The sequence below is a fragment of the Maniola hyperantus genome, chromosome 2 (genome assembly GCF_902806685.2).
Source record: "Maniola hyperantus chromosome 2, iAphHyp1.2, whole genome shotgun sequence".
NCBI classification, from domain to species: Eukaryota; Metazoa; Arthropoda; class Insecta; order Lepidoptera; family Nymphalidae; genus Maniola; species Maniola hyperantus.
The window spans coordinates 5,802,294-5,825,496 of record NC_048537.1 but is presented as its reverse complement, the minus strand read 5'-3'; the positions used below and the strand labels follow the sequence as shown (position 1 = coordinate 5,825,496).

The 23,203-nt window shown below is 36.5% G+C and overlaps 4 protein-coding genes across 8 annotated transcripts; 2 read left to right on the top strand and 2 right to left on the bottom strand.

Annotated features, from left to right (window-relative positions):
* The first annotated feature begins 57 nt into the window (after positions 1–57).
* On the top strand, positions 58–7,900 carry LOC138403633 (uncharacterized). Its single transcript, XM_069504961.1, has 3 exons — positions 58–3,940; positions 6,461–6,575; positions 7,819–7,900. Exons 1-3 carry the CDS (start codon positions 58–60, stop codon positions 7,898–7,900), a joined length of 4,080 nt encoding a protein of 1,359 aa, XP_069361062.1.
* Positions 7,901–8,275: 375 nt separating this feature from the next.
* Positions 8,276–11,528, bottom strand: LOC117994596 (methionine aminopeptidase 1D, mitochondrial). 5 transcript variants are annotated; one of them, XM_069503276.1, is made up of 7 exons: positions 11,375–11,487; positions 11,049–11,172; positions 10,702–10,915; positions 10,043–10,234; positions 9,497–9,604; positions 9,083–9,236; positions 8,276–8,694 (listed from the first exon to the last, which is right to left on the bottom strand). In XM_069503276.1, the coding sequence occupies exons 2-7, from the start codon at positions 11,093–11,095 to the stop codon at positions 8,504–8,506; spliced, it is 906 nt and encodes a 301-aa protein (XP_069359377.1). In that variant the 5' UTR covers positions 11,096–11,172; positions 11,375–11,487; the 3' UTR covers positions 8,276–8,503. The 5 variants fall into 5 exon arrangements, with proteins under 5 accessions (XP_069359377.1, XP_069359387.1, XP_069359380.1 ...); XM_069503286.1 differs by having other exon boundaries at positions 11,049–11,100; positions 11,375–11,483; XM_069503279.1 differs by having other exon boundaries at positions 11,049–11,167; positions 11,375–11,475.
* Positions 11,529–11,631: 103 nt separating this feature from the next.
* Cdc2rk (cyclin-dependent kinase 10) lies at positions 11,632–17,341 on the top strand. The gene is made up of 8 exons (XM_034982523.2): positions 11,632–11,821; positions 11,908–12,026; positions 12,137–12,209; positions 12,748–12,922; positions 13,451–13,653; positions 14,405–14,632; positions 15,557–15,775; positions 16,553–17,341. Exons 1-8 carry the CDS (start codon positions 11,812–11,814, stop codon positions 16,738–16,740), a joined length of 1,215 nt encoding a protein of 404 aa, XP_034838414.1. The 5' UTR covers positions 11,632–11,811; the 3' UTR covers positions 16,741–17,341.
* LOC117994576 (zinc finger protein weckle-like) lies at positions 17,337–21,784 on the bottom strand. The gene is made up of 5 exons (XM_034982513.2): positions 21,576–21,784; positions 20,515–21,257; positions 19,408–19,596; positions 17,957–18,065; positions 17,337–17,541 (listed from the first exon to the last, which is right to left on the bottom strand). The coding sequence occupies exons 1-5, from the start codon at positions 21,711–21,713 to the stop codon at positions 17,434–17,436; spliced, it is 1,287 nt and encodes a 428-aa protein (XP_034838404.1). The 5' UTR covers positions 21,714–21,784; the 3' UTR covers positions 17,337–17,433.
* Positions 21,785–23,203: the final 1,419 nt, after the last annotated feature.

Genomic DNA, 23,203 nt, shown 5'->3' with positions numbered 1-23,203 from the left:
TCAACTACCAACAGGTTATGGGTCATAGCATAGCATACAGTATCTAAGGAAATCGTGATGGAAACGAGAGATGTTGAGAGATCGCAAAGTTCCCATATGTCAGGTCTTCCAAGTATGGAAAAATTGGACGGTAGTACGAATTATGGAACATGGAAGTTCCAAATGGAACTACATCTAATTCATGAAGACCTTTGGGAATACACAGCGACAACACCAAGTGCTACCGATGTACAAGGTATTAAAAAGGATCAGAAGGCTAGAGCAAAAATCTGCTTAACGCTAAAACCACACTGCTTAATTCACGTTCGCCAATCAAAAACGGCAAAGGAGTGCTGGGATGCCTTGTGCTCAACTTTCGAAGATCGAGGCGTAAATAATCGATGCTATTTACTGGGCAAACTGGTTAGTCAGAAACTCAGTATGTACGAATCTTCACAAAAATATGTAACTGAGATCATGAGTATCGCTCAAAAACTGAATGATATAGGAAAAGAGCTGGACGACGAGTTGTTAGCAGCGCTCATGTTACAAGGTTTAGGAGAAAAATACGCACCTCTACGAATGGCAATGGAAAACAGTAATATAGTACTAACTACTGATTACGTAAAAATGAAGCTTCTACAATTGGAGAAGAAGGAGCAAGGCGACAATGAGGAGCCGTCTACGAGTGCCTTAGTTTCTACGAAAACCAATTTTTCGAAAAACAGAAACAAACAACAACAGAAAATACTGAAATGTTTCATTTGTAAAGGACACCACAAAGCAATAAATTGTCCATCCAACCCATCGAAGAAGAAGACGAACAATAATGGTCATCAAGTCAATTTCACTGCATTATCTACTACAGAGAGTTCAAGCAAAGGAGAGTGGATCCTTGATTCGGGCGCGTCATCTCACATGACTTGTCGCAAGGATTTGTTTAGAAACTATGTAGAGCTAGAGAAGCCTGTACAAGTTACATGCGCGAACGGGAGTAGAATAAATGGAGAAGGTCGTGGTGATGTATGTTCGACTAGAGAGTTAGAGTTTACGGTGAGTGAAGCTTTGTATGTACCCGATTTAACTGTGAACTTATTGAGTGTAAGTACGTTAGTTAATCGAGGTATTGTAGTAGTATTTTCAAAGAGAGGTTGTGAGATGTATACAGAGAATGATTGTGAGATAAAAGGTTCTGGAAAAAAGATGTGCGAGGAAGAGAGAGGGATCTATAAATTTAGATCAAAACCTTGTACATATAACTCGTATGTTTCAGCTTTGAACACAATTGCTGATAATAGTTTTAGATTATGGCATCAGAGACTCGGTCATCTAAGTTTCAACTATATGAAGATATTGAGAGACGAAATGGCTGAAGGTATTAACTTTAAGGATCCCGAAGAAGTACAATGCGTTTCGTGTCTGAAAGGTAAGCAGACTAAGCTACCTTTTCCAAAGAAGAAGGCGAAGCGAGCTACTGAAATTCTTGAGTTAGTACATAGTGATGTTTGTGGACCTATAGAAACTCCGTCATTCTCAGGCAAACGATATTTTATTACTTTTATTGATGATAAAACAAGAAAAACCTTCGTTTATTTTTTAAGAGAAAAAAGTGAAGTTTTTTCTGTCTTGGTTGAGTTTAAGATTTTAGCTGAATCACAAACTGGCAGAAAGCTTAAAATTATTAGAACCGACAACGGGACCGAGTATGTCAATAAAAGAGTTAGTGAGTTTTTAAAACAAAATGGCATTGTTCATCAACTAACTGTGGACTATACACCAGCTCAAAATGGAGTGAGCGAGAGAGCCAATCGAACTATTGTGGAACGAGCAAGAAGTATGCTTGCTGAAGCAAACTTACCAAAAGTGTATTGGGCGGAAGCTGTTCAAACGTCTGTTTTTCTGAAAAACAGATCACCTACACTGGCGGTTAAAGGAAAGACTCCAGAAGAAGCCTGGACTGGAAGGAAAATAAATTTGAGTTTTCTGCGTATTTTTGGGAGCAAAGCATACATGCACATTCCAGATGAAAAGAGGAAAAAGCTTTATCCGAAAAGTTTGGAGCTAGTTTTTGTAGGTTACTTCGAAACAACAAAGGGTTATCGTTTATTAGACCCGAAAACTCATAAGGTATACAAATCTAGAGATGTTGTATTCTTCGAAAACTCTAAAGATATCGACACATCTAAAAATGAGGAGAGAGTAGTTGAGGAAGTAATAATACCTCTAGGGAATATAGAAGAACCGGATGTGCAAGATATACCCACAATACCAGAAATACCAATTAGTTCAGAAGAAGTTATTCAGATGGAGAATGATATAGAGACGAGAGAAGAACCTGGATCTGGGGTTATAGAGAGTAATCCAGAAACAGAAATGGAGAACGTTGATGAAGGTAGGAGATATCCTTTAAGAGAACGTACACCTACAGTGTTCAAAGATTGTATTCTATATCATACAGTAGCAGTAGCTAGAGATGAGCCACTGACTATAGAAGAAGCCTTGTCTAGAGAAGACAGTCACATGTGGAGAGCTGCAATTCAGGAGGAGTTGAAGGCTTTAAAAAAGAATAACACGTGGACTTTGGTGAAGCCACCTGAGAGAAAATGCAACATAGTAGATTCTAAATGGTTATTTAGAATTAAAGAAGAGGCGGGAGGAAAAAGATATAAAGCTCGCTTAGTTGCAAGAGGCTTCAGTCAGAGAAGAGGCATTGATTACTTCGAAACTTTTGCGCCCGTGGTCAGGCACAGTTCGTTAAGGTTACTAATAGCTTTGACAGCTAAACTAGGACTTCATATAGATCAAATGGATGTGAAAACGGCGTTCTTAAATGGACATCTTGAAGAGGAAGTATATATGAACCAACCTAAAGGCTTTGAAGAGCAAGGAGATTACATCTGTCGTCTGAACAGGGCATTATATGGTTTAAAGCAAGCTCCTAGAGCATGGAACAAAAGACTCAATGAGACGTTAGAAAAACTTGGCTTTCATAGATCCAAAAATGAATCATGTGTTTATTACAGAGGTGACAAGCAAAAAATTATCATACTTGCAGTGTATGTAGATGACATACTTATTTTTTGGAATGAAGAGCAAGAAATGAAGAAGGTTAAAGAAGAGCTAACGTTGAATTTCGAAATGAAAGATTTGGGAAGCGCTAAACTTATGCTTGGAATTAACATAACACAGGAGAAAGATGGGATAAGTCTTGACCAAGAAGATTACATAGGGAAGTTATTACATGCATATGGAATGGAAGCTGCTAAACCAGTGACCACACCTTCGGTTCAAGGGCAGAGGTTAGAGAAACCTGGACCCGATCATGTATCACCTAATGTACCTTATCAAGCATTAATTGGCTCACTTTTGTATGTTGCCGTGTGCACGAGGCCAGACATAGCACATACAGTGAATAGTCTGAGTCAGTTTAACGAGTGTTATGATGATTGCCATTGGATAGCATTGAAAAGAGTTCTCCGATATCTAAAAGGAACCAAATCGTTAAAACTTAAGTACTCTAGAGAAGCAGTACAGAGAGAATGGATTGTGGGATACGCAGATGCCGACCACGCCGGAGACCGAGATCGCAGGTCATACTCGGGATCAGTTTTTCTGTGCCAAGGAGGAGCTATATGCTGGAATAGTCAGAAGCAGAAAACAATAGCACTATCTACTGCAGAGGCAGAGTATGTGTCATTGTCGGAGGCTGCTAAAGAGGCTGTATTTCTTCGACGGTTCATGGCTGAACTAACACGGAAACCTTGTGAAGCGATAACTCTATACACTGATAGTCAGTCAGCTATGGCTATCGCACAAAACCCTGTACACCATCAACGTACTAAGCATATAGATGTACGATATCAGTTTATTCGAGAAGCAATAGAAAATGGTGAGATTTCTCTGATATATAAAGAAACCTCACGTATGGTTGCAGATGTGTTAACGAAAGGATTGATGAGAGGTAAATTTGAATGGTGTGTAAGAGGAATGGGATTAGATGATGCATGAGTATAGAGTGCAAATGTGTGATAGTAAATCAGAATGAGTAAGTGACGAGCTTATGAATATAAGGAGGAGTGTTAGAATAAATACTTCTTCGTAGGTATTAGGTTTATTTATAAGCTCAAAAATAAAAATGTCATTCTCTTTTGTTTGCTGTTCACATCAACATGTCAACTAAATAAAAACTGACGAAGAATATCCTTACGTATTTTCTTTTAACAATTGGTAGTTGAATCAACTACCAACAGGGAAGCGCTTGTCTTTCGGTCCGATTGGTTGCAAGGTGGCTGCAAGCCTAACACAGAGCAGAATGAAATATTTGGGAACTAAAATGTTTTAAGAGAAAAAAAAATATTTTGTTGGTTTAGATGAATTTTAGCAATTTGCCAGTTCATTTGTACGAAAAATACCAAATAACAGCCACATCACCAATAAGAAGATGCTCTAAAGGGCTCGTAAAGTAAATTATTATAAAGTTTTAATACGCTTTTTGGCCGAATATCAAGCTCACCAACTATTGATAACCCTATTTGCGGATATAAAGCATGTATTTCCAGTATGTACCCCTTTTAAGGACATTATAATATAATATTTAAATAATTTCAAATCCATATCAAAAATTGCGGACTGGCAGGAGTCGAACCCTCGTCTCCTGGGATCGCGCCCAACGCTTATGAAAGTACCTAGTGTAGATAGATCGAAACTTGTTGCTGAAACTGGCGAAACTTGTTTGCAGAACTTGTGGCGGAAACATTTTGATGAAATTTGTTCCAGAAACTTATTGACAAAACGTGTTTCAAAAATTTATTGCGAAAATCTGCTGCTGAAACTTTTGCCACAGTGCTGCAAAATCAGTATTTACCTCAGTTCATTTCTACATCGTACTCATCAAACAATAGACTTCCACTGCTGGAAATAGGCTTATTGTAGATTTATTACATGTTTACATTCCTTATAACAAGACTAATTTATTTATTCCCATGACTTCATCTGCTTGGACTACACAAATTTCGAACCCCTATTTTACCCCCTTAGAGGTTGTATTTTCAAAACTCCTTTCTTAGCGGATGTCTACGTTATAATAGCTAGGTATCTGCATGCCAAATTTCAGCTTGATCCGTCCAGTAGTTTGAGCTGTGCCTTGATAGATCAGTCAGCTTTTTCCTTTATATAAATATAGTTATCAAGATACCTTTTAGATTGTTATAAAATCTCGAAGTCTCGCGATTTGAATAAATTACAATAAATGTAAATTTCACAAAAAATTACGAATTAAAACAAACTAACTAGTTATGTTACAATTTTTCATTTTGGCTATACTAACTAGTTTCAAAGAAATTGTAAGTAGTTAGCACACCCCAACTAACTATTTTGATAAATGTTTCTACCTATGTGCGACCCACCCAACCAATGTGCCCCAAACTAGTGTAATTAACTATAAATGGTATAATATTGCCTAAACATAATATAATAATGGTTTTTGTTGCAGTACATGGTGTTACCAGAAGAACGAAAGTGGCGCTCTCATTTAATTTGAACTCTTTTCGGTCGATATATATATAAAGTAATGTCTTAGAACCAAAGAATTTTATGTACAGGATTATTACCTCCTATGTCGATGCTTAGAACAAAATATATCTGCAGTGGTGTTTGCCGCAAGCATAAGCGTCTGGTGTGTTCCATAATAGATAATCTATGTTAATCTCAGAACAATGATCGGTGATGGTAATAGGTAGCTGCTGGTGGTGTCACTTGTGTTGTCTACTAGGTACCTACAGTAGGTAACAGGCGCTACTAGGTAGGTACCTACCTACTGTCTAAACTCTAATAATGTACTCTGTGATGTCTATGGTAAAATGGCCAGCTGGGTGAACGCTTTGTTCTGAAAAGATATAGAACTTCTCCTTTAGTTGCTTTAAATTTCCTTTCATATTGGTGAGAAGAAGGGCGGTGCGTTGTCCTGGGTTTCGGCCGGACTAGCGTATCGTCCGGGCTTTATTACAGTATTTTACACAACCGTTTTGTAACTAGTTTATACAAAAAAATCCAAGCCACGATGACCCGTAAGTACCATGATTCAAAACAATGTTATTTTTTCAGTGATTTCCAATAAATGTTATTTTTTGTCATAAATATGCTTCATTCACTTGAGTAAGTTGTGCTTTACAAGATGACCTCATAAATTTTTCTAGGGGTTCTAGGGGTTTTATCATCAGATGAAGTCAACAACGATTACAAGTCTTAAATTGGGAATGACACAATTTTAATATAAATTGATCCCTTGTATGTAATGTACCAATCATCATCATTTATTTTGCCAGATTATGGTAGGTACATGCAACATAATATTATTATTTACATGTTTATTTACATCATGGATAAGACCAAAGTTGAACTTGCCTGCTGTTAGGTGTTAATAAATTATTTTAGTAAAATAAATTCATGTCAAAAACTCCATAATAACATTATTCCTTTTAAGGTGGAAATCAAAGAGATTTGGCTCGTGCTAAAAACCAAAAGAAACAACAAGAACAGCAGAAAAAGAAAAATGCTAGCGAGAAGACTGGCTTGTCTCTTACTGAAAGAAAACACAGGTATTACATTTCTTCATGTCCATGCATTTCTACAAAAGATTTATAGCCAGTGCAGTGTCAATATTCCAATATGTAACACTAGAGCCACAAAGTTATCAAACATCTCAACTTGTCCTTACAGTATGGCATTATTATCAGCAACTATTTTTAGGAAATTTTTGTACATTGCAGTGGGCAGTGGCGTGCAGGTCATAGAGACATAAAAGCACTGCTTACCCAAGTTGAAATAGCTTAGGTCATTTTTCATCATGACTGCCTTTAAATAGGTAACCTAACTGACTAATGCCTACCCTAGCTTGGAATCCTATGCACCATGTGGGTACCAAAGTATTAGGAGAAAGGTACCCTAATGTGTATTAAAAAAACATTTTGATACAATATTCAAATTAGTGATTAGTCACATAAAATCAAGATTTTATTCCATAAATTGGGATATACTCCATTTTAAACAACATATATAAGTCATACTCTATAAGAAAAGTAATATATAGAAGTCAAAATCATATAATTTATCTGTACTAATAATATTATGAATGCAAAAGTGTCTGTCTGCTAGCTTTTCACTGCCCAACTGTTTACCTATTTGGATGGAATTTGGTATAGATTTAGCTCACATCCTGGAGAACTGACATAGGCTACTTTTTATCCTGGAAAATTAAAGATTTCCCACTGGATTCTTAAAGGCCCATCCACTTAATCAATTTATATAAAATTTGGTACAGAGGTAGCTTACTACACGTCCTGAAAATAGACATAGCCAACGTTTTATCCTGGAAAAGCAGAGTTCCCATGGGATTTGTTTTTGTTTCATACACAACCTTAATGCATTACATAAAGGTTGAATATGAGGCAAACCAATTAACCTTGACTATAAAATCTAAATCTCGAAAACACAGATATAAATGACATAAACAAAACCCTTAAGATTTGGAATATCTGAGTAATATTGTATTTATCTATAGATAAATATTAAATACAATATTACTGAGCTATATATATATATATATATATTATGTGTGTAGATATAAAAGGAAAAGCTGACTGACTGACCTATGAATGCACCGCTCAAACTACTGGACGGACTAGAGTTTGGCATGCAGATAGCTATTATGACATAGACATCCGCTAAGAAAGGATTTTTGAAAATTCAATGCCTAAAGGGCTAAAACGGCTTTGAAATTTGTGTAGTCTATGCGGTAGTCACAAGCATAAGCTAGTTACATTAAATTGAAGTTCATTTCAGGGATGCTGAACTTATGAGAGAGAAACAACGAAAAAAGGAAGAGCAATCAGGAACAGTGAATCAAAAGCAAGCTGTTAATTAATTAATAATGCATCGAATATGATTTGGGTGGCTGAGTTTAATGAACAATGAGTTAATAACAAATCAGTTTATTTACTGGAACATTAATTGTTCGTGTTAAGGATACCCAATAACAATTTTTATGCCTGCAACATCACCTGAATGCCTAATTAAATAACCAATAATATATGTGTTTTTCTTTGTTGTTAAATGTTTTTATAAGCAATAAATTAAGATAATGATTAATGAACATTGAGTTCATTCGATCTTATTATAAAGAATGTGAAATAAAAATGTATCATCTAATATCTTAGCATTTATGAGGTCTTCATTTGACTGAATAGATTTGTATGTAAAATATAATCAAATACCCACTTTTATAAATAAAATTTAAAAGTACTATAATATTTTTATTCTATATCTTTATCAATTTTTTTTATATCAGTACAATGATACACAGTCAAAAGTCATAAGTAGTTATTTTGCTCCATCTGTTGCCTTCTACCTTAAAAATTTAATGACAGATTTTGAAAATGAACACTGGAATAATAATATAAAGAGCAAAGGTAATAAATAAGTGATTTATTTATAAAACTATTATTTTTAATATGTAGTGCTATATTTGCTATTTTGTTAGAATTTCAGTTCCATCTTTAGTAACAAGCACAGTATGTTCCACTTGGGCGGCTCTGGAGCCATCTTCAGTAACTACAGTCCAGCCATCATCTAACATAACTGTATTTTCTTTGCCATGAGACAGCACAGGCTCTATAGTGAATGTCATCCCTGGTTTCATTAATCCCGGATAACGATTTACTAGAAAATAAAAGTAATACATAAATTATATATAATATGGTTATAAAAAAATAATAAAACAGACAGACAGAATAAACAGACTTCCAAAACCACTACAAAGTAAAAATAACTTTTGTTTCTAGTTTCGACATGTGTAGGTATGTATGTTGAAGTCGGGCGAGCTGGATGCTTTGATTTCTAGTTTCTTTTATGCTCGCCCAACTTCATAGATAAAATAGAATACTTCAAGGTGCAATGTTCATAGAAATCGCTCAGATGTTATTTGTGTTTGAGCATAATATTTTTGTCTCTATGTACCAGGCATGGTGTATTTTGTGCCATATTTTATGTATATGCATAGTAACTTAAGAATAAGCCATACCCCAGAATAACTTATTATAATACATACTTGTGTGATATATATCAGGAGGGCCATGGAAATACTTTCCAATGCCATGTCCCACAAACGCTGGTAATACTGTGAGGTTATTTTTCTTGGCAACTCTATAAATCCTCATGCCAATATCACAGAAAGGTACATCTGGACCACATATACTTATAGCCTGAAAACAAAAACATAATCGATAACAATTTATAGGACGTGTTTAGAGTATTCACATCCTCGTTTTGTAGCGTGCACTAAAATTTTAGAGTCTTTAAATGTAAAATTTGTGTACCATGCTTTTTTAGCAATATTAAAAAGATAAAGATATGTACTGTAAATTTAGTATAGATAAAGAACAGAATCGGCGCCATTGTGAAATGAAATATGCATGGCGAATGAGATTTTTATGGTCTGCATCAGAGTAATTGGAGTTTAAACCTGTTTGAGACATTCTTCAGTTGTGTGGACAAGATGTAAGCCTTGATCATCCACATCACCGACTAGAAATGTTTTTGAACAATCTCCATGATATCCGTTTAAGAAAACCTGCAAGTTTTTAAGACATTTTAAAATGCAAGATACTTTATAATTATTATTAAAAATTTCAAAATGGGCACCATGAAAATTTCAAGTGTTATTTCTTGTATGATGGAACCCTTCATGTGCAAGTCCCACACACACTTATTTTTCTGGTTATTTTTAAGATCATTATTTATTAGCTGTTGTTAATCATCTAAACTAATATTATAAAGAGGTAAAGTTTGTAGGAAGTAATCTCTGGAACTACTGAACCGATTTTAAAAATACTTTCACCAGTAGACAGCTACTTTCAAATGATTAAAATTCAAATTTGAGGATTTTAAAATGCACCGCAACTCGCCGCATCGCAGTGCGACTGGCCATTCGAATTTCAGTTCACTCCTTTAACCGTTGAGCTATGGAAGCTAAAATGACAGACTTGTATTTTGGATATTTTGAACTTACAGTAATATCAACGTTAACTATATCACCATTTTTTAAAGGTCGGAGATCAGGTATGCCATGGACTGCAACATTGTTCACTGATGTGCACACACTCTTTGGGAATCCTTTATAATATAACGGCGACGGGTATGCTCCAGCTTCTATGCTCAATGTATGAACTAATTCATCTATTTCATCTGTTGTTACACCTGGCTAAAGCATAAATATTAAATACTATAACCTTACTGATAATTAAGTATTAATTTGAGGCAACAAATGTTTCTTTCTAACATTAGAGAACCAAGATAACATGTTTTGTATTCTTCACTATAATATATTCAAGATAGTAATATATTAATTGTGTGGCTGTCCACAACAGAAATGACGTGATATTTAGTGATTTATATTGAAATCACTACCATCCATACTAATGTTATAAGTTCGAAAGTGTGTCCTGTCTGTCTGCTAGCTTTTCACAGTCTATCTTTTTTACAGATTTTGATGACATTTGGTACAGAGTTAGCTTGCATTCCAGGGAAGGACATAGGCTACTTTTATACCAGTTAAATGAGTTCCCACAGGATTTTTAAGCCCCTTTAATCTACACTGATGAAGTTGCGGGCATCATCTACTTGTTACAAAGATAGCTTGTATAGTAATAAGCAGTCTTTTTTTCTCACCTGTATAAATGGATGAATTTTCTTTAAAATACTTGATGCTAATATACAACTACACCTCATTCCTTTTATTTGCTCCTCATCTTTAATTTCAGGTTTCTTGGTTACAAAAACTAATTTATTAGTAACATAGTCAGGCTTCACAATATGATCAGGAACTAGTCTACTTGGTGTTGTTTCAACAGGTAATACTTTATCATACACACCAAAACGTTTTCTGAAATTATACTTATCACATTTTGGTTCGTGATTTGTGCTAGAAAACTAAATTAACGAGTTGACAAGGGGTTTTATTAAAAAATTATAAATATTACTAAATAGGTAGTAAGTACACAACTTTAAAAACTTACATTAATTGCTTTTGAATCCGAGGACTTATTGATTTAGGGATTCTCATTGCTTCTTTTGTTTTGATTAAACTTTCTTTAGTAAATTATTGGGGCCGATTCTCTTGTACACAATCTCTTAACTAAACTAAATTTACTAAATCTAGTGCTATCCATTTCCGCAAGCAACATTATGAAAGGGATAGCAATAGATTTAGACGTGCCATTTTAGTTTAGTTTAGAGATTGTGTACAACAGAATTAGCCACATTGTCAACTAATGCTCTAATATAATATTATTTGTGAGGTTATAAAAAATTAACTATGAAATTAATAATTCATGACCCTTACATATTAGTACGCCAAAATCGGCCTAAAGGCACAAAAATTTTATGTGATAGATCCATATTAGTCTTATTTTATTTACTAATCTTAAAAATAATTTTGCTTTCAAAATGTTTTGCCAACTCTTTAAATTGTTTGTTTTATACTGGTTTTATCTGTGGGTTTTATACTCTTTGGTTTTGTCGCTATGACCCAGAGATATGCTATGTTGCTATATTACGTGGTCTGTTCTCTGTGGTTTGCTATTTTTCTGGTCGGTGGTGGTCAGTGGTGGTTTGCACAGAGTACCTACATTGAATATGGTTTGTTTATGTTTGTGCGGTCTGTGCGGTTTAGAATTTATAATTTTGATTGTAATTATTGATTGTAATTCATGGTAATTTGTAAAAGCACCATTTTTTCTGAAGTCGTATACTGAAATCTGGGAAAAGAGTGTTCCAGTAATGTCACAAAGTAAGTTTATATTAAGAAATCACATACTTAAACTTAAGGTTATAGAGTTGTATACCTATTAAGGTACTGTTGTTCACACCTTTCAGATTCTGAGAAACCGATCCCGAACCAAGATGTTGTTGATCCCACTGGTCCAGCAGCACGTAAAGGTGTGCTAATATCCTTTAGAACAGGCAAATCAATGGAGATTCCCGAAAAAGATATAGTAAGTCAACATAACCTCAATGAACTCAACTGCGTCTGTTATCAATGGAATCTCTCGTTAGACAGTAGTATATTCATTGAATGGAATCTAAAATTATTTAATGTCCCCAGTTAGGAAGATGCAGATTTGTTGGGGAATTTGAGAAGTTGAACCGAATCGGTGAGGGCACTTACGGAATTGTGTGTAAGTAATTTTTTTATAAAATTAAGTAAATCTGTTTTTATTTATTCTATCAAATGCAATTATTACATAGGTTCTAGCAGGGTCTTTTGAAAAAATTATAAAATAGCTCAACTCTATACTGATGGATGATTCGGATAGCTAAAAAAACCAATCACAGATTTGTTATTGTAAAAAAGTAAAAACCGATAAGGGGATTATGATTAAAACTGCCATATTATCCTTTTAGCATTTTTGCAAACTAAGTCTTACCATCACTCAAAAAACATTGTCAGCATCTGTATAAAGAGTAATAATAATCATATTGTCTATTTTATGTTCTGCAATAAAATAACATTAACTAGCTGCTGCCCGCGACTTCGTCCGCGTCCCGCGGAACTGTTTTTTCCCGTGGATTTTTCAAAAAATTCTTTCATGTAAACCTTGTTCTAATAATAATTACAAGAACAAAAAAAGAATTATCAAATTCCGTCCAGTCGCTCTCAAGTTATGGCATGACCAAGGGAAATAGGGATTCATTTTTTTACAATATAAATTACAGATAGAGCAAAAGACAAACTAAATGGCAACATAGTGGCTTTAAAGAAAGTAAGAATGGATGTGGAAAAAGATGGATTGCCTTTGAGTGGTCTGCGTGAGATCCAAGTGTTGATGGCGTGCAGACATGAAAACATTGTGCAACTTAAAGAAGTCCTAGTTGGAAGGTCACTGGAAAGGTATTAACTATTAATCATATTATTGGTACAAAATATCAATTCATTATCATCTCACTACTAAGTACGGGTCTCCTCATAGAATCAAACCTATATTTTATAATTTTTATAGTGTTTTACCTACACTTTAAGAAAATGAAATTTACCTACACTGAAAGAATAATGTCTAAATAAGTTTATATAAGGCCTTTAGAATGACATTTCGGCTTTGTAGAGCGTTGTATCTGTCACTCATACCTATATGACGTTTTGTCGGTCTTAACAACGGACAATGCTCTACAAATCTGCTATCTCCTTCTAAAGGTCGATGTTCATTACTTTCGGCCACATACTGTACTTTTTACTTCTAATGCTTGTGAAATTTTATTTATGCAAAGTGTAAGCAGACTAAAACTAACAGGAAATTAAAACATATTCATACACGATTCTATAGCCTATAAAGATAGAAATTAACATCTTGTATGAAATGGCTTGTTTTAGTCCCTTGTTGAATAATCTACTGTTAAATTTTAAACTACATTTTTGTTCTAGTATCTTCCTATCAATGGAGTACTGTGAACAAGACCTAGCTTCATTGCTTGACAACATGACATCACCTTTCACTGAGTCACAGGTCAAATGCTTAATGCTGCAAGTACTGAAGGGCTTGAAATATCTGCACTCCAATTTTATAGTGCACAGAGATCTTAAAGTCTCTAATCTGCTGCTCACGGATAAAGGATGTGTGAAGATAGGTAACTTTATGTTTTACCATCTACTCTGTAATTTGTCATAATAAGCTGTTATCCATAATGAAATTTAAAAGAAAATTATGAGTAATTTTTGGGATGAACATAATTCTTATAAGTTTAGTATGCCATCATCTCCGTTGCCTACTTTTTGGACTCTTTGATTTTCTGAGCTAAAAAGTAGACTATGTCTCTGGTTTGCAAACTATCTCTGTACCAAAATTCAAAATCGGTTAATCGGATGGGATGCGATAAACTAGTAGTAGTTTGTATTTACAATAGTATATTAATCATAAACCTTTATTTGTTTCAAAATAAAAATACTAAAGAATCTAGCCCTGACCTGATATAATGTTATGAGTGATTTGTAAAATAACATGTTGCATCATAAAACAAATATTTTCTGGTATTTGTTTGGCGATGCAACAGGCCATTTTAACTTTTCCTATGATATGCTAGTCAAACTGGTAATCAATTTGTTTATATCTCAATTTTGACTTGATTGTGGGTTGGAAAGTTTTCAGGAAATATGTACTAGTATATGCTCGCGACTTCGTCCACGTGGACGAAATTAACCCCAAATTAAATTACTATAAAAAATCTTTTCTTAGCGGATGCCTGCGTCATAATAGCTATCTGCATGCCAAATTTTAGTTCGATCCATCCAGTAGTTTGAGCTGTGCGTTGATAAATCAGTCAGTCAGTCACCTTTTCTTTTTATACATTTAGATTTTGTTGACAATTTCAATAATTCCAGCTGACTTTGGCTTAGCCCGCTGGCTCGGCGCCCCGGCCCGTTGCGCCACCCCGCGTGTCGTCACTTTATGGTACAGAGCACCAGAGCTACTGTTACAGTCGCCGAAACAGACGCCAGCGTTGGATATGTGGGCCGCTGGATGCATTCTCGGTGAACTGTTGGCCAACAAACCCTTGCTTCCTGGCAGGACAGAGATTGAACAGCTGGAACTTATTGTTGATCTGCTTGGTGAGTGCTTCTCAGTGGCGAGTGTTTTAACTGGTCTAGTGGCTCTGGATTCTATCCATTTTGACCACAGATACATGCTTTCTCAACTCTCGACGTGGCCAAGTGCCACTCGTCACTTCGGTAAAAATCTCACCTTAACCGTTTTCAATTATACACATGCCGGCAGAATTAGCAAAAAAAGTGCGAATATAAATTAGTTCATTTTATTTTTTAACAACAGTCAAATTAACATGTTTTGACATTAATTTCAAACACCATACTTAAAGTTTAATGAAAAAAACTAAATGTATTTTTCTTAGATTTCGTAATGACAGAGAAATAGTTAAAAATTTAAGGTTTTGTGTCAGTTTACAATTAATTAGGTGACAGTTTAATACCGAGTCTTTCCCTCCGCGTGCACTGATTATGTTGTTGTATGTTGTCAGTGATGTCTTGAGGCAACCTCTGCCATTCAAGTAATGCGTTTCGCAACACGCCCAGATTGTTGAAGGTGGCATACTTGATTTGACACTCCTCTTTAGCAAGTCCCAATTGTGTTTAATTGGATTCATATTCAGGGACTGTGCTGCCACTCCATTACCGTTACACCAACATGGTTTACTGAGCGAGCACTGAGAGCCCGAGCAATAGTTATCGAGCAGGGGGAATGTCAAAACGTGTTGTTTAATTAAAAATTGGACTATACAATACGCGGCAGAAAATGATGTACATCGGCCTTTAGAATGACATTTTGGCTTTGTAGAGCGTTGTGTCTGACAGAGACAATGCTCTACAAATCTGCTATCTCCTTCTAAAGGTCGATATAAATTATTTTCTGCCGCGTACTGTACTTTTTTGGTTAGCCACTTTTTAGTAAAAGGAAGGAAGCCATCTACTTTGGTAAAGTATGTTTTTGTTTCCCAACCGTTTATACTTGGATAACAGGTACACCATCAGATGCGATCTGGCCGGAGTTCAGTTCTCTGCCAGCTTTACAAAATTTCACGTTGAAGCAACAGCCGTACAACAACCTTAAGCAGCGATTCCCGTGGCTGTCGGCGGCGGGCTTGCGTCTGCTCAACTTCCTATTCATGTACGACCCGAACAAGAGAGCCACCGCCGAAGAATGCCTACAGAGCTCCTACTTCAAGGAACAACCACTGCGTAAGTAATTTTTTTTAAATTCATAGTTTAGTGCTTAACTGCAATCAGACCTGGTGGCAAGTGATGATGCAGATAAAGATGGAGCGCTCTTGCCTGAAGTAATGATGATGATGATTATTCTTAGTGCTTTTGCAAGTATCAGTAGTATTTTCGCACGTGTCTCGACAGTTTTAGTTGTGGAAACTGTTTTAGTTCCGTGAAACTGTTTTAGTTAGGTACGTGAAACTCGAGTTTTAGTTGCGTGAAACTCGACAGTTTTAGTTGCGTGAAAAAATGCGCGTGAAGAAGAAACTGATTGACCTTCTATTATTTACCTACTTATATTTATGAAGCTAAACCTGTATGACATGATATCTATAAGAAGCAAGAATTCTAAATAATAATTTCATTTGGCGCCTTAAAGCGTCCGCCATTTTGGATTTACGATTACGTCATCTCTACGCAGCTATGTGACTTCAAGTGATTGAATTGCATTTATTTTTTACTAGATGACGCCCGTGACTTCGTCCGCGTGGACTTAAGTTTTTTGAAATCTCGTGTGGACTCTTTGATTTTCCGGGGAAAAAATAGGCTATTTCCGACATCTCCGGGATGCGAGCTACCTCTGTACCCAATTTCGTCAAAATCGATTAAATGGATGGACCATGAAAAGGTAACAGACAGACAGATCAACATACACTTTTGCAATTCCAATATAAGTATATCGTGTAGAATAGATTAAAAAAAAAATTACCTTTATCGTGTTTTGATTTTCTAAAATTTTGTAATTTTTTTTAGCTTGCGACCCAAAGCTTATGCCAAGCTTCCCTCAACACAGGAACATGAAAGGCCAGCAGAAGAGTTCGTCCAATCAGCTAAATATACCCCTTTCCAATTTGAACACCGGAGCGAACGATCAGACTAACAACTTACCAGCTATATCTGACTTACTAGGATCCCTAGTTAAGAAGCGAAGGCTTGATTAAATATGGACATGAATGGAATTTATGTATTGCTAAGTAGATCTGCTATTAAATTTTAAACCTGAAACACACACAACGTGCGACAAAAATTATCCTTACAATGTTGTCTAAAGGTACGCTTACACAATTGAAATTCTGCAACTCCAGGCAATTTAGTCAATTACGACGTCACGACCAAATGAAGCAATTTACTGCAATAGGTAGGTACCTAAAATTTTCAGCAACGTTATGCAAAATAATTGCTTCATATTGCTCCCAGATCGATCCATACATGTTGCCGAGAAACGATTGCTTAAAAAATTGCCCACGACGTAAGCGCACTATTTGTAGCGCATGATAGAGCCGTACTCCTTCGATAGCGTGCTATCCCTATACCGGGCGCAGCTTTTTCTGTAGGTGTGACTTAATACAGTTATTTTTACTACAAATTGTACACACGTATGCGAGCGTTCAATGTGACGTGGAGCTGCTGTCGTGTGGTTGTGTGTGTTTAGGCTTTAATAAATGATTCAAACGTCTTGAATTGACTCGAAGTAATACTTGATAGTAGGTCTATTATAACTTTAGTTTAATATAAGATTTAAATAAAAAAATATGCGGAGTTTCTATTGTTTTATTTTGAAATGTAAACCTTATTGTTTATACTTATTTTAATTTTTCTTAGATTGCTATTTTTTTAAACATTTTAATTTCCATTTAGTCTGTTGAAGCATCTTCATCCGCCGACAGTCCCATCGCTAGTCGAAATTTCTGATATTTTTGTTGGGTTACCGCGTCATTGTTCTTTGCTTTAACCTTTTCTTTCTATTGAAGAAAATAAAGATTTGAATAATGATCGATTTCTCAATCGCTTAGTAATCGAACTGAAGAATGGTAGGTAAGTCATCATCATCATCATCATCATCATCATCATCATCAACTGATAGACGTCCACTGCTGGGCATAGGTCTCTTGTAGGGACTTCCACATGCCACGGCCTTGCGCCGCCTAAATCCGTCCGTCCACCTAGCGAGCGGGGTTCTTCCAACGCTGCGCCTTCCGGTGCGAGGTCGCCATTCCAGCACCTTGAGACCCCAACGTCTATCGGTTTTTGGAACTATCTGCCCTGCCCATTGCCACTACCACAGTGGCATACTCTAATTAACATTTTACCGATACCAAGCGGGAGTAGATAATTAATTACATTACGTTATACCGATACATCTATCTCTTAACTTACAATTTCTCTTTCTTGTTTTTCTAAATTTTTCAAAGTCCGTACACATTGTGAGCAAAGTACCACATCCTCCATGTGGTTTACTGTTTTTTTTCGATGGTGATGTTTCAACCTACAAAAAAAGCTATTTAAGATTTTTATTTTGAGCAATTGGTAAGTATATAAAACGTGTCGCAGGAAGTCGCTGGATTCAGGCGGTGCAAGACCGTGGCGTGTGTAAGTCCCTACAAGAGACCTATGTCCAGCTGTGGACGTCTATCGGTTGATAATGATGATGATATAAAACTGTCTGACTGCTCAGTGCTCACATCTAATTTAGGTAGGTAGGTAAAATATTAAATCAGAGTAGGTAGATTTATGGTTTCAGGTTTACTGAAACGAAGACATTACTTTTAGGGTGCCTTCATACATGGTAAGTTTGGTAGGTAGATACGTGACAAGTCGAAATGGCAATTGGGGAGGGAACGCCCCGCACACCCGCACAACGTCCGCGCTAACCCGGTGCGTGTGAGCGCAGGTAACGTGCGGGTGTGCGGGCGCGTCCCCCCTCCGCATACCCCGATTGTCATCTCAACTTGTCGCGGACTATAGGCAATATGTAGCACGCCCGAGCAGCATAAATCGAACATGTGGTAGGAACAGAAAGTAACTTTAGTCTGGAGTCTGCTTTTACGATCTACAGAATATTTTATTTTGGAGGACCCGAGTCATAGAAGATATAATAGTATCTACTAACGCCCAAGTATTTGTAGCGTCAGCGCCAGCGGTTTTATTAAGCTACTTGATGATGCCCGCAACTTAGTCTAGGTACCTAAGTGGGATTAGGTTTTTTAAAATTCCCCTGGGAAAGCTTTAATTTTCTGGGACAAAATCAGTTCAGAAACCTGGAAAAAATCGATGTAAATACCTACATAAAAAAAGGAAAAAAACGGGCCGAATTGAGAACCACCTCCTTTTTGGAAGTCGGTTAAAAAAGTAGCCCATGTCCGCTCCGGGTAGTAGGTACGTAGGTAGGTAGGTAACTCTGTAGGTACCAAACGTCGAAATAGGTTAAACAGATGGGCCGTGAAAACGTACCAAACAGACAGAAACACTTTCGCATTTATAATATTACCTAGTATGGAAGTATGGTTATTTAGATATCTTTAGGACAAGTTCTTGAAGTGGTGATTGCTTAGTGGTTAAGACGTCTCCTATATTCGGTGTCTAGAGTTCAATCCCGAGCACGCATCTCGAACTTTTTAGATTTATATGTGCGCTTTAAGTAATTAAATATCACTTGCTTTAACGGTGAAAGAAAACATCGTGAGGAAATCTGCATGCCCAAGAGTTCTCCATGATATTCTCAAAGGTGTGTGAAGTCTGCCAATCCGTACTATGGCCAAACCTTTCTCATTTAGAGAGGAGACTCGTGCCCCGCTGGCGATGGATGATGATGATGATGAAGTGCTTACAATTTTCCGCAATAATCGCACTGCAGTTTGTCGGAGCGATGTGTTATAACATGCCATCCCAGTTCTTGATAGGTGGGATAGCGTTCCGTACAACGCGGACAGGCGATCTTGCCCTCTGACCTCCCCCCGTTGCTCTGATGGTCAGAAAGTTGTTGCGATGTTTGGAAATTGTGATGACAACTGCGACACCTGTTCAAAAAAGGCACTTTTTCAAAGGCAAGTTTTCGTCGAGTGTTTGGAAACATCTCATAACGCTTGTAAATCATTTTTATCTATATTTATTTTACTTAAATATAATATAATACTATTATAATACTATAATATAATACTTCAATATTATCGATCAAAATCGATGTATCAAAATCGATGTATTTTTGTAGACACGTTCCAAAAACTGATATCTACCTATGTCTCTCTAGATTAAAAAAAATAGCGAGCAAACGAGCAGGCGGGTCACCTGATGTTAAGTGATTACCGCCGGCCATGAACATTTGCAGCACTGCCGATGCGTTGCCGGCCTTTCAGATATTTGTTGGTCCGCCCCATGAATAACCCCATGTTGTAATCTAGTGGGAACACCGCCGCCGATGGGATTCCATAGTTTGCATGTGCGTGGAAAAAAGGATCTGGCACAACGGACGGTCAAAGTGGACCAGACACCCAGGTGGTGAGAGTGAAATTGCTTACGATGGCGCGCGGTGCGGTTGTAGAAAAAGAGGGTGGAATGAGGTCAAAGAGATTTCCGTAAAAGAACTAGTTTTACACTGCTTTAAAGACTTGTACCTACTTTTCTAAATTCTTGAGACCGTGTAGCTTTGAAACTGAGTATTTTAAGGGAAATCTGGAAAATCAGACTTTCGAGATTGTTTGTTTAGTATTCAAATGAGTGCCAAAATAAGTTTGTTTGGAGGCAACTACGAATAAACCTCTCTCAAATATTTCATAAAAAAGAGACTTATTTTAAATACCCAGCACGATGTGAACTTAGATTACTATCAAAAAAGTGTTGATAATAAAACAAAAATGCGTGAAAAATAAAATGTATGTATCTATTATGTAGGTAATAATATAAATATTAATAAAAAGTATAAAAATAAAACGCCTTACATAAAAATGTTTTGTTGCAGATGATACGCCATATGCTCAATAATCTTTTTTGGATAGAAATAGTGGAATTTTTTATCGCAGCAAGAGACGTATCCAGGAACCCCGTGTCTGTCCTTGTAATGCTTCATTAGTGACCTAAAGTGAAACCCTTGTTCATGACAAATGCAGCATTCCATTTTGTAAAATAGAGTTATCTGTTTATCTAAAGCTGCGCCCTGTTTGGCTGGACGGCCGTCTATCAGCACAGTTGGATCCAACACGTCATCATAATATTTTGTCTGCCCATCGTTTTTATTTTTATCTTTTCCTTTTATTTGTGGCGATTTGTTACTTGTCGTGGAACTGTTTAGTAGAGATTTGTCTACGCTTTCGGTTATTGCGAACTCATCTAAAGGCATAACTTCTAAGAATTTCATATCTGCGGCAGATTTTCTTTTTTGTGCTTTTGAGGGTTTAGCATCTCCTTGTTGGAATTCGGTTGTTGGCATATTTGGTTTATTAGATGCCTGTTTTAAACTATCGTTGTGCTTTGTACAAGGAACCTTATGATCTGAAATTGCTGCAATTATAGGGTGAAGACTCTCTGACGAGTGTTGCTCTCGTTTGATTGCATTACTTTTAATGTTATGGAACTCCAAAAACTTTTGGGTTTTGTCTACCTTTACAGCGTAAAGGTGTAAGACGGCTACTTGTTGTAAGCAATCGTGGCATATTGCCTTGGGAAGGTTGTCATCTGTGTGAATCTGCAACGATTGATGTCTTATTAAGCCTAGTACTGAACTAGGTATAATTATCGCATACAAAATTAAATACCAGCATTTAGGTATCTACCTAAATGCTGATATTTCATTTTGTATGCGATAATGCGAAAGTGTGTCTTTAAACAAATCATAGCTCACTCAGCAAACCGATCTTTACGAAACTTAGGCACCGAGATAGCTTGCATCCTTGGCCATAGAATAGATATTATTCCGGGAAATCAAAAAGTTCCCACGTGGTTTTTGAAGCCTTAATCCAAGCAGTCAAGTACCTAAATTCAGAGACACAGTAGTAGTACCTACAGTAATATTGAAAAGTCTTTTCAGCTTGCGTTTTATTTCGGCACTAAGCGGTTTCAATTTTGATACATCGGTACACAAACACAATCGACACGACAGTTCACGTACTATAGTTTTTTCTAAAGTTGCAAAGTCATTCATACTGATGATTTTTAGTTAAATAAATAAATAAAATGTTGTTGTTTATTAGGCCATTACAAAATTCGGGGTTGTCTTCCTTCAATCCATATCCTTCAATCTTATCTTTTTAGTCAAAATTTGACAGCAATATAAAATTAAAAATCTGCAGGTAGAATGGGCTAATGGGCCAGTCTTAATTTCCTATGAAATCTTATAACAATAAATATAGTCCGTACAAAATAACGCCTCACGCGCCATCTTCTTCTTCTTCTTCGCTCTGGGCTGGTTTTAGCACTTAAACGCGCGTTTCCGTCTGTTGTGCGTGGATTGCCCCTCCCCGCTGAAGTCTTCACTCCAACCATCCAAGCTCGCTCCAGAAGCCGAGTGAACGCGTCACGCGCCATTTTAACACTATGGGTCAACGGTCATGTCAAAAGTACGGTCCACCGACTTTGAAATAAGGACTAAAATATCATTCATCTAAGACTAAAATAGACTATAAAATCGTACTTTTGACATGATTTGACACATAAAGTTAAAATGGCGCATGAGGAGTTAAATTTTACGCGTTCCGTAAAACACGATTTTTGTTTGAAATAGCGGTTATATTGGTACTAATTAAGTTCAATGCTTGAAGCTGTAGGTATCTCGGAATTGGTCAGATTTTGATCGAATTTAGAGCGGAGAACAGTCGAAGTTGGTAGCAATAGGTATGCCTGCTAGACGTTAGATGTCTGACATGATCCATCTTCTCTCAAACAGGTGTTTCATGCAGAAAGGAGGAAATAGCTCGATATATTATTATACCTACTTATCTCTGGAAATAGCGACTGAACAGCTCACTGAGTGGCGAAGCTCAAGTAATAATGGGCGGGACAGATAGCTTGAAGAATCGGTAGATTTATCTACCGATTCTTCAAGCTATCTGTATACCAATGGCGACTGAAAAATGCAGCGTTTCGAGATGGAGGAGGATAACTAGCTAATTCCCTGGTTCCTCTGAACCAAGTTACTAGGGAAACGTAGGTACGTGGCATAAGGCCGTGTTCTGTAGAAAACCTTGCAGAAGACCAGGAAGTCTATCATTTAAAACGGCGAAGTAGGTACCTACGGACCATACAGTAATATGATTTAGGACACTACGTATGAGGTATAAAACGATACCGTGTGCGTTCTAGCGTAGGATTCATCGACGTGTGAATCCAATCAATTACGAACTAGGTACCAAGCCCCCGTGCTTCGGAACCGATACTGTTCCGCTCGTTCTGCTTTTATTCTAATTTACAATAATAATATAATTTGATTGTAAAGTACCTAAGAGCTTTTGAACGAAAATATTAATTATCGAATAAATTATATTTTTTTAAAGGCCAACTAAAGTAGGCACTTATTATTCCAGTCATAACTTAGAAGTACAGTAAATCTTCTAAACTACCCATTTCATGGCATTTCGTAATTTTTGCTGTTCAAGATTAGACTTTAAAACTGAGTAAGTCGACGATGTAAAACTT

Excerpts from the sequence above, each read along its gene's own strand:
- LOC117994596 (XM_034982533.2), bottom strand. The coding sequence starts at position 11,430 with ATGGATCTATCACATAAAATTTTTGTGCCTTTAGGCCGATTTTGGCGT. Across the intron at positions 9,605-10,042 it reads TAGTTAACGTTGATATTACT|GTTTTCTTAAACGGATATCA; the intron begins GTAAGTTCAAAA and ends AAAAACTTGCAG. Across the intron at positions 9,237-9,496 it reads CTGAAGAATGTCTCAAACAG|GCTATAAGTATATGTGGTCC; the intron begins GTTTAAACTCCA and ends TTTTGTTTTCAG.
- LOC117994576 (XM_034982513.2), bottom strand. The coding sequence starts at position 21,713 with ATGAATGACTTTGCAACTTTAGAAAAAACTATAGTACGTGAACTGTCG. Across the intron at positions 21,258-21,575 it reads AAAGACTTTTCAATATTACT|ATTCACACAGATGACAACCT; the intron begins GTAGGTACTACT and ends CAATCGTTGCAG. Across the intron at positions 17,542-17,956 it reads AAAAACAAGAAAGAGAAATT|AAAGAAAAGGTTAAAGCAAA; the intron begins GTAAGTTAAGAG and ends TTTCTTCAATAG.
- LOC138403633 (XM_069504961.1), top strand. The coding sequence starts at position 58 with ATGGAAACGAGAGATGTTGAGAGATCGCAAAGTTCCCATATGTCAGGT. Across the intron at positions 3,941-6,460 it reads AACGAAAGGATTGATGAGAG|GTGGAAATCAAAGAGATTTG; the intron begins GTAAATTTGAAT and ends ATTCCTTTTAAG. Across the intron at positions 6,576-7,818 it reads CTTACTGAAAGAAAACACAG|GGATGCTGAACTTATGAGAG; the intron begins GTATTACATTTC and ends AGTTCATTTCAG.
- Cdc2rk (XM_034982523.2), top strand. Across the intron at positions 12,210-12,747 it reads GGGCACTTACGGAATTGTGT|ATAGAGCAAAAGACAAACTA; the intron begins GTAAGTAATTTT and ends TATAAATTACAG. Across the intron at positions 12,923-13,450 it reads GTTGGAAGGTCACTGGAAAG|TATCTTCCTATCAATGGAGT; the intron begins GTATTAACTATT and ends TTTTTGTTCTAG.